The following is a 10,095-nucleotide window of genomic DNA, read 5'->3' as shown; positions in this document are numbered from 1 at the left end:
GGTCGGATGGGAAACAGTGGGAAACTGTTGAATCTGTATTTGAATCTGTATTTCATGCAGCCTGTGTTTCCACCTCCAGATTATGCTGCATTTCATTTTTTCTGATCTGTACACTAAAGTTGGGCTGTGTTTCCAGCTGAAATGTGTCATCAGCTTAAATTCCGGGACACAGTTTGTCTTTTCTTTAGTCTCTGAACCTTTTTTCAAAAAATTTCTGCTTTGTTTTCTTCCGCTGATATATTTTCAAATTTTGCCCTGTTTTGCACCGCATACCGTAACTTAACTTTCAAAACAGTGGAAGCACTTTCCAGCTGGCTCTGAATCCCGGGATGAAAGATCAGATTTTGACTGAGCCAGTTGTAATCTTCTCAGGCCAAAACCAGGAGAACCATTGTCTTCTGCTAGAACCAGGAGTGAGAGAGGGTTTATGTGTGTTTGTGTGTGCGTGTGTGCGTGTGTGTGTGTGTGTGTGTGTGTGTGTGTGTGTGTGTGTGTGTGTGTGTGTGTGTGTGTGTGCGTCTGTACTTTGAGGATGTAACAGATGAAGGTAACTTAATCTATCATTATGTCACTATTTTCCTCACTCCTTCATTGGTTTTTCTGGTGTGTCTGACCCAGACCACCAATGGTCCATAGTTTTGGTGAGGGTGAACACAATTTTAGGTGTCCCTGATGTTTGTGACCTCCCTGCAGTACGGTGAGGAGAAGCAGGTGAGGCCCGACCAGACCAACATCCTGTGGAACAGCCGGCTGGGGTTCACCATCCGGCGGCCCACTTACTTCTACATCGGCCTCTTCTACTGCAAGGCCCTGGTGGAGGGCGTGGCCCACTCATCCTACCGATACTTTATCTACAGACCAGGTGAACCCCTCACACCCAGGGCTTTAGGATCTACCTACATCAAATAATTTACTCTTACATTTAGACGCTTTTATCCAAAGCGACTTACAGTAAGTACCTTTGGATGTTCATAGAAACAAGTGCAAGCACTTACAATCGCTAGGTTAACCCATTCCCCATATACAGCAAAGATTGCTAGGATAAGATGCTACGCAATGCTATTTGTAAGTGTCAGGACGTACAACCTACAATAAGTGCGTACAGTAAGTGCCATTAAGCATAAAAAGTATTTTCCTCTTGCCTTTATAGGTTTATTTTGTATCAGGGAAATCTTGTATGGTCTGATTTGTTAAATACTGTTATTGTGTTAAATAGCCAGTGAACCCAAAAATTTAACGTAGTCATCACTGTTACTGGAAAAAGTCCCAAATTTGGAGGAAAAAGGGGTAAAATGTTTTCGCCATTCTCCCCAAAACACTACGTGAACGTTTCACTCTGCTGAAGGCAGGTGGCGGTCCCTTCGTGACGTCAGACCTTTACCGAGGTAGTCTGACATCATAACCAAGGGGCACAGTGTGTCTCTGTCTGTGCGGTGTGTTTGTGGATGTTTAGAGCTCTGTCTGTGAGGTGTGTTTGTGGATGTTTAGAGCTCTGTCTGGGAGGTGTGTTTGTGGGTGTTTGGAGCTCTGTCTGGGAGGTGTGTTTGGAGCTCTGTCTGGGAGGTGTGTTTGGAGCTCTGTCTGGGCGTTGTGTGTGGAGCTCTGTCTGGGCGGTGTGTGTGGATAGTGAAGCGCCGTCTGAGCAGCAGTGTGTTTAATGTCTATGTCCGAGTGAGGTTTAGGCTTCCCGTACACCTACAGTATAACGCTACGGTGTGTGGTACATTTCATATATAACTTTGCCTATTATAATGCTCATAACAGTTAAACAACAATCAAAAAGGAGAAGGTATCAGAAAGTTGCCGTGGGTCGTAACCATGGGGATAACATGCCCCTCTCTTTCTTAAAACTCTCTTTTCACTCATAATTTGGTGAATGAAAACATTGCTAACAACACATTGTGAGCAATGTGTTAAATTCCTTCTGAGACAGTGGGCTCACTGGCTTTTTAAAAACACATTTTAACTCCTCAAACGCCAACTGTTGGATTTCTCCAAACACCTCTCCAAAACTCTCCATCAAGGCCCTTTAAGGAAATCAAGGACTAACCCTTTCCCTCCCTCTGCCTGGTTCCCCCGCCTGTCCAGTGTCCAACATCAAGGATGCCTACCTGAACATCAGCGGCCCTGTGAAGGCCCTGAAGGGAGAGCGCTTCGTCCTGAACTGCACTGCCATCGGAGAGCTCAACACCAGGGTCAACATCACCTGGGAGTACCCGGGCATGGTGGGCACTAAATCCACCTCTACACTACTACTACTACTACAACTAATACCACCACCACTACTACTACTACTACTACTACTACTACTACTACTACTACTACCACTTCTACCACTACTACTACTATCACCACCACTACTATTACTACTAATACTACTACCACCACTACTACTGCTACTACTATTACTACCACAAATACCACTACCACTACCACTACTACTACTACTACTACTATCACTACTAAAACTACCACTACCACTACTACTACTACTACTACCACTACTACTAGTAATACTACTACCGGTACTACTACCACTACTACTACCACTACCACTACTTCTAGGGCTTTGGAAAACCTTTGATGGAAGATGCTCTGATACATTTACCGTTTGAGATTACACTGAAGTTACCTGAAGTCCTCTCTAGATATTGGGAGCTGAAGACATGTCTTTGGCTAGGTCCTTCATTTGACTGATCCCCTCCCTCCTCCTCCCAGAACAACAGCAGCAGCTCCATTAGGAAGCGCATTGTGAAGAAGAGGACCTACGTGCTGTTCTACAGTGTGCTGACCCTGCCGCGGCTGCAGAGGTCCGACCGGGGGCGGTACACCTGCAGGGTCAGCAGCGGCACCAAGGCTAAGCGGCCCGCCGTCAGCCTCATGGTCTACGGTGGGTGCTGGAGCAGACACACCAGCGCACACACTGTGGAGGGGGGTGTGTGTCTCTGTGTGTAGAGCGATGGTATTCTCTCCATATACAGCCGTGGTAAATGCTTGATTGATAGCATTATTTTTAACAACAGGACACCTCTGCCTTTTAACACGTCCAAATCATTGCATTAAAAACAACAAACAACTATCAACTAGGTGTTACCTTGACAATGCAAAAAGATATGCTCATAGGACTGCAAAATATGTATATATTTTTAAACTGACCAAGTTGATAAAAAAAAACAGTGTTATGGATGAACTCAAATCTAATCCTTGTTGGAAGCTGTGGTTTTATGGGGGTAAACCACTCCGGCTTGTCTCGGTATTGTTTTATTCCTATAAGCCTCCAGGAGAACAGGATGCATTCTGGGTCTGATGACTAGGTGGAGGTTCCCAGTCACACTAATAATCAAGTCAGAGTAAATATTCTAGCTATTCAAAGTAGGGACAAATTCAGAGAATGTACAGAGATAGTTGCTCTCCGCCATCATCAATGTTTAATTTAAATCTAAATTAACCAATTATGCGATGCGTACATCTATGTTTCTAAGTCAGAATGATAATGAAATTAGCAGCAGTCTGGTGGGCTGACTCATCCAGCCCTGTGCTGTTCCATTGTGAATTACGTTCTTAAGGAGGAAGGGCTTCCTATATTTTGGGTGGATCAATGAAAACCTTCAGCTAATACTTGTAGTACATGTAGTTAGTTGAGCCATAACCCCATCACACCTGGGGGTCGTGACCTGACAGACATGACCCCCATCACACTTGGAGATCGACACCTGACAGACATGACCCACATCACACCGTGGGGTCGAGTCATAACAGACATGACCCCCATCACACCTGGGGGTCGAGACCTGACAGACATGACCCCCATCACACCGTGGGGTCGAGTCATAACAGACATGACCCCCATCAAACCGTGGGGTCATGCCTGTCCACAGGCTAGTCTGTACTGCATAGCTTCAGCTTCATGTACCATCCAGCCTGTTCAGATAAATACACCAAGAATAAACCAGACTAAAACAGATTTATATATACAATAAAATCTGTTTTTTGGATGTCCACCCTTCTAGATCGACCGTTCATCCGCCTGAAGGCCAGGAATGGCTTGGTCCTGCAGGCCAACGTCGGGCAGAAGTCCTATCGCCTCACCCCAAAACTCCGAGCCTTTCCCCCCCCTCTGGTCATATGGTAAGTCCTCCCCTTTGCCCCACTCCTAGGGGTCCCTGGGGGGCCCTAGGACCCAGTTCTGAGCTGATCCAACAAATCAATCCCAAGACCCTCCATCTTAATCCAACCAAAGAAACCAATGATTGATGGACCCCCAGCGTGACATGATGAGCCGTGGGTCGGTTCAGGAACCATCAGATAAAAAACGTTGTTCTCCGTGGACAGGTTGAAGGACGGAATGGTCGCTGCCGAGCGCTGCTCCCGTTACCGTGTCAACCAGAGTTCCCTGGTGATCCGGGACGTGGCAGAGGAGGATGCTGGGAAATACACCCTTCTGGTGGGGAACCAGCAGCATGGCTTGTTCCGGAACCTTACGCTCACACTAGTGGTGAACGGTAGGAACTGCGGCTCAGGAATTCACTACTGAGATCATTACCACGCCTAATATTTCATGGGATATACGCACCTGGGACAGTGCGACCTTCTTCTGACATTTGTGTGTCTGTGTGTGTGTGCGTGCGTGCGTGTGTGTGTGTGTGGTGTAGTGAGGCCTCAGATAGGGGAGAAGGCGGTGACATCACCGGACCCCGCCCCTGTCCCGCGCGGGAGCAGGCAAGCCCTGCACTGTACGTCGCAGGGAGTCCCCTCGCCCACCGTCCAGTGGCAGTGGCACCCCTGCCCTGCGGATGGCCTGTAAGTGGACCCTCCATCTCTTTTATCACCTCCGTCACATATCCTCCATCACATTAACTCATTCCAATGAACTCCATCACATCAACTCCACCTCATCACCTCCACCACACCACCTCCACCTCCATCACATCACCTCCACCTCCATCACATCACCTCCACCTCCATCACATCACCTCCACCTCCATCACATCAACTCCACCTCATCACCTCCACCTCCACCACATCACCTCCATCACATCACCTCCACCTCCATCACATCACCTCCACCTCCACCACATCACCTCCACCTCCATCACATCAACTCCACCTCATCACCTCCACCTCCACCACATCACCTCCATCACATCACCTCCACCTCCATCACATCACCTCCATCACATCACCTCCACCTCCATCACATCAACTCCACCTCATCACCTCCACCTCATCACCTCCACCTCATCACCTCCAACTCCACCTCATCACCTCCACCTCATCAACTCCACCTCATCACCTCCACCTCATCACCTCCAACTCCACCTCATCACCTCCACCTCATCAACTCCACCTCATCACCTCCACCTCATCACCTCCAACTCCACCTCATCACCTCCACCTCATCATCTCCACCCCATCAACTCCACCTCATCACCTCCAACTCCACCTCATCACCTCCAACTCCACCTCATCACCTCCAACTCCACCTCATCACCTCCACCTCATCAACTCCACCTCATCACCTCCACCTCATCACCTCCAACTCCACCTCATCACCTCCACCTCATCATCTCCACCCCATCAACTCCACCTCATCACCTCCATCACATCATCTCCATCACATCAACTATATTAGATCACTTTTTTCTTATTATTATTAAATGACAAAATGTGATGACATAATATAATACGATCCAGAAAGGAGATCCGATTACTTTGTTAACTGATCCGACTAAATACGCCAGAAAACACAATCATCCAAATACCATACCTCAAACCTGTCCTTTTCAAAATAGTGTGTCAGTGTGCCTGTGCCTGTGTGTGTGTGTGTGTGTGTGTGTGTGTGTGTGTGTGTGTGTGTGTGTGTGTGTGTGTGTGTGAGAGAGAGTGTGTGTGTGGGTGTGTTTGTGTCTGTGAGTGTGAGTGTGTGTGTGTGTTTTTGTGAGGTTATATTCAGACATGTTTTGTCTATTGCAGCATGTCTTCAGACAGGGTTTCCTTTGTGCAAGAGAACAGATGCCTCGGGGGGCCTTTCATGTGTGCTCCTGGTTCAAATTGCTGCTTGTCGCTGAGTGTGTGTGCATCTTTGTGTGTGTGTCTGTTTGTTACATTGTGTTTGTGTTATGTTTTAATGTCTTTTGCATATTCTTCTTCTCCTTCCCTCCCACATTATTGCCTGTGCGCACACGCTGGCGTGTGTGTGTGTGTGTGTGTGTGTGTGTGTGTGTGTGTGTGTGTGCGTGTGTGTGTGTGTGTGTGTGTGTGTGTGTGTGTGTGTGTGTGCATGTGTGAGCCTGGTACATACACAGACACATTACACAGTGAAACTAGGACTTGAAAGGTCACAGAAAGAAAACAGACTTCAATAGAGGCCAGTTCCCGTGGTCCCCAAATCAAACGCTATGATTTAATGAATTTCCTGCCCAGGACACAGAGTGAGGGGCTGTTTATTATTGTGATTGCACACCGGAAACTCAGATGCCTTTTCTAATATATGACACAACACACCCAGGCAGACACACAGGCTATTTTTAAAGTTCTCATGAGAAATGGTCATGCCTTGGGATAGACCTTTTAGTCTAACAGGTGTCTCTCATTCTTGCTCGCTCTGTTTCTCCCTCTGTCATCAATCACTTTATTCTCTCGCAAAAATGCGACCTTCTCTCCTGAGAAGACTCCATACATTCAAAAATCATAGTATAATACAATCCATAAGGCATGGTTAGACTAAAACCACAGTTTTTGGTTTCATCCACCCAGACAAAAAGCAGCTCCTCTCCCTGTGTCCACTGCCAGAGACGCAGGTTAGCTTAGCATGTAGCTTAGCTTGTTGTGCCACTTCATTCTTATAACCCTAATGAGAGTGTAACATTAAATAGAGTGTAACCCTAAAGAGAGTGTTACCTTAAGGAGTGTGTACCCTTAAGGAGTGTAAGCTTAAGCAGAGTGGCCTTAAGGAGTGTGTACCCTTAAGGAGTGTAAGCTTAAGCAGAGTGACCTTAAGGAGTGTGTGAGCTCCAGAGTGACACCCGGCCTTGTTCTTCGTAGCCCGTCTGCGCCGCGGGCCTGACGCGGCCCCCAGGAGGAGCCCCCGGTGGACGGCCGGCCGGGCTGAGGGAGAGAGGGCCCCCGGGCCTGGCCCTGGGAACCGCCGCGCTCTTATCTTGGCGAGGCAGGAGGCGCGGCGGGTTTCCTGTGCGAAAATCAGAGCGCTTTTCCTCCCCTTGTTTGGCTTCCTCCCTCGACGCGAGACGCTTCCCAGCAGCGTGATTGTCCCTTCGTCTTCAAACGGGCCCACAGGCCACTTCCTCAAGGGCTTGATCTATTCTTGAGCCCTTCTACACCCTTTACCCACCACCCCCCCCCCACCAGGACCCCACCCCACCAGCTCGCCATCCCCTCCCTCAGCGCCAACCCCCCCACGCTCCACATCAACCTGTGTGCAGACCCCCCACCACTGCCTTAGGACCCTAGGGCTGCGGTCCTGCTCAGACACTCGGACTCAGACTCTGGTGCATTGTGGGAGGTTACGGGTGGGGGGGGGGGGGGGGGGGGGGGGGCTTGGACCACTGCTGGGCAGTCAAGACCAAGGAACATGGTGTGGAGACCCCCTGGGGGGCAAGAGCCACTGAGGGCACGGCTGGGGCCCACACACCATCAATACCACTGCAATATTTATTTATTACTTCCTTCAAATACCCACGACACTCCCCCCGGCGGACCCCCCTCCCCCCACCGGACCCCCCTCCCCCAGCAGACCCCCCTCCCCCCACCGGACCCCCTCGCCACAGCGCCCTCCCTTTCCGTCCTTAGAACCAGAGGAGAGCCCGTCCCTCTGGAGCTGCTCCCCCGTCCGTCCTAGAGTGGTACTTAACAGTGGGTGCATGAACCAAGGCCTATCCCCCCTCCATATTATCACCCCCCCCCCCCCCCCCCACACACACACACACACACACACACACACACCCCGATTCTGACACCCACTAGAAGCTGTGACTTGCCGAGCTTCTTTACTTCCCTGTTCAGACGTTTTTGCGGGAGAGTTCAGGTGTTGGACGCCCCTCTGACAGGCGAAGGGAGCGAGGACTATATATATAAACACGTGGTGTGGTTGGAAACACGGGGGGCTATAAGTTCTCTACTGACTGGAGGTCCGACCGTGGGCGCCTGCTATGTAGGAGGCATAGCCGGACCAAAGACTCTCTGTACCTACCGTCTGTGTGCTACGACCTGCCCAATGTCCTCTGTCCCACGTCCCGTCCGTCTGTCTTCTGTTACCTGTCAATCCATGTCGTTATATCAACTATTTGTGTTTTATCTCTGGCTCAAAAACAACAACAATCAAAAGTGTATGATTTCTTACAAAACAAGAGTGTCACTATCTTATGGTGTTAATTGTGCTATGTGAGAGCAATTTCTGAACTGCCTGTGTGTGTGTATAGTATATAAGTGTGTGTGTTGTGTGTGTGTGTGTTGCGTGTGTGTGTGTGTGTGTGTGTGTATACACACCTGTCTGTGCACCATTGAGAGCATCAGCTTTTGTGTTTGCGGATCGTATGCTTGTGTGTGCATGTGTTTTTGTGTGTGTGTGTTTGTGTGTGTGTGTGTATGTTTGTGTGTGTGGGCTTGCACTCGTAAGTGTATATGTGTGTGTGTGTTTGTGTGTGTTTGTGTGTGTGTGTGCGTGTGTGTGTGTGTGTGTGTGTGTGTGTGTGTTTGTGTGTGCGTGTGTTTGTGTTTGTGACCAGCAGATCAGTGTCCCTCTCTACGGGTCTTGCAATGTGATTAATTCCTTTGTATACAGATGTTCTGAGTAATATATGAGTCTAATATTTAATAATTTTATACAACTAACTTACATACGACAATATGGCAATAATTGCAAAAACATGTATGAAACTAAGACATATTGGGTGTTATAAGTGTTATATCATTTGTTTGTTTTTGTTGTGTACATTAAAACCGCTTACATGTGTGTGTGTGTGTTTCTGTGAGGGTTACCGTGGCGATGGCAGGGTGTTTTGGGAATGCTAGGCAAGGCTGGATAGGGACATATGTTGTGTATTTCAAGGCCACAGAGCAGGAAGAGGAGACAGGAGACGGCCCAGCTGATGTCACATTAAACACACACACACACACACACACACACACACACACTGTGTATCTGTGGAATGTATGTGCTTGTGCGTATGTGCTGTTTCTAACTCTGCTTGTGTCTGCTGTCATTTATTCAAGAAATTGTGTGTGTCTGCATATGGAGGTCAGTTTGTGTACGTGTGTGTGTGTGTGTGTGTGTGTGTGTGTCAGTGAGAGAGAAGTGAGAGAAGCGAGAGAGAGAGATGGTTGTCCGTCCATTTGTTCTGGACTGTTTGTCTGTCTGTCAGTGTGTCTTTCTGTCTTCTAGTCTCACTCTATCTATCTGTGTGTGACTGTCTGTGTGCGTTTGTGTTACTGTGTGCATGAATGCCCACGTGTGTTTGTGCTCGTGGGTGCGTGTTTGTGGGAACTCATGTGTGTGTGTTTGTGTGTGTTGGCATGGTACCACAGACAGGGTGGGCCTAGGGGAGACGGACATTCACTATTTATGCCAGGAAAAGCAATCAAGCAGGAGAGAAATCAACTTCAAGGAGGGGCAAAGGACAATCACACACAGGCACAGGGGGTAATGCATGTCGCACACCGGAGTTTCATCAAGTGTCATGTCAGCCAATATGTTCTAACTGTTAGCCACCTGTGAGCCTTACAGTCCGAAAGTCTCAACATTTAAGATTTCTGAGGTATCTTGTCACCATACATTACACAATCATTTTACCCAAATCCATTTCAGGACTAAGAATTGGACAGACAGACAGACAGATAGATAGATAGCGTTAAATAAAATAGCATGAGTGCATACATTCAGGTCGTTGGCAAGTTGAAATCCAACCCCTAACCCTGAATATGTTGGAATATACAGGGCCATCATATAATATAACAACAATATCAAGTAGGCCAGAGGAATGATGTAGGAAGTCGGTCATCGCTCTGTCCTGCAAATTCAATCCAAATGTTGTTTCTGTTGGAATAAAAGTATGGGAGGGAGAGGGGTGAGGAAACGAC

The 10,095-nt window shown here is 48.2% G+C and overlaps 1 protein-coding gene across 2 annotated transcripts in view; it reads left to right on the top strand.

The window, feature by feature from the left end:
* Positions 1 to 10,095, top strand: part of flt1 (fms related receptor tyrosine kinase 1) — a 39,475-nt gene that overhangs the window by 12,136 nt on the left and 17,244 nt on the right. For both annotated transcript variants that reach the window (XM_079754814.1, XM_079754813.1), the window contains exons 5-10: positions 694 to 862; positions 2,089 to 2,225; positions 2,719 to 2,890; positions 4,011 to 4,128; positions 4,333 to 4,502; positions 4,653 to 4,800. In XM_079754814.1, coding sequence (XP_079610940.1) covers positions 694 to 862; positions 2,089 to 2,225; positions 2,719 to 2,890; positions 4,011 to 4,128; positions 4,333 to 4,502; positions 4,653 to 4,800 — 914 coding nt within the window. The remainder of the gene's footprint in view (positions 1 to 693; positions 863 to 2,088; positions 2,226 to 2,718; positions 2,891 to 4,010; positions 4,129 to 4,332; positions 4,503 to 4,652; positions 4,801 to 10,095) is intronic.

This window comes from Pollachius pollachius, assembly GCF_949987615.1.
Source record: "Pollachius pollachius genome assembly, chromosome: 17".
NCBI lineage: Eukaryota > Metazoa > Chordata > Actinopteri > Gadiformes > Gadidae > Pollachius > Pollachius pollachius.
Note: the sequence above shows the minus strand (reverse complement) of the source record. Positions and strands in the feature narration are given on the sequence as shown.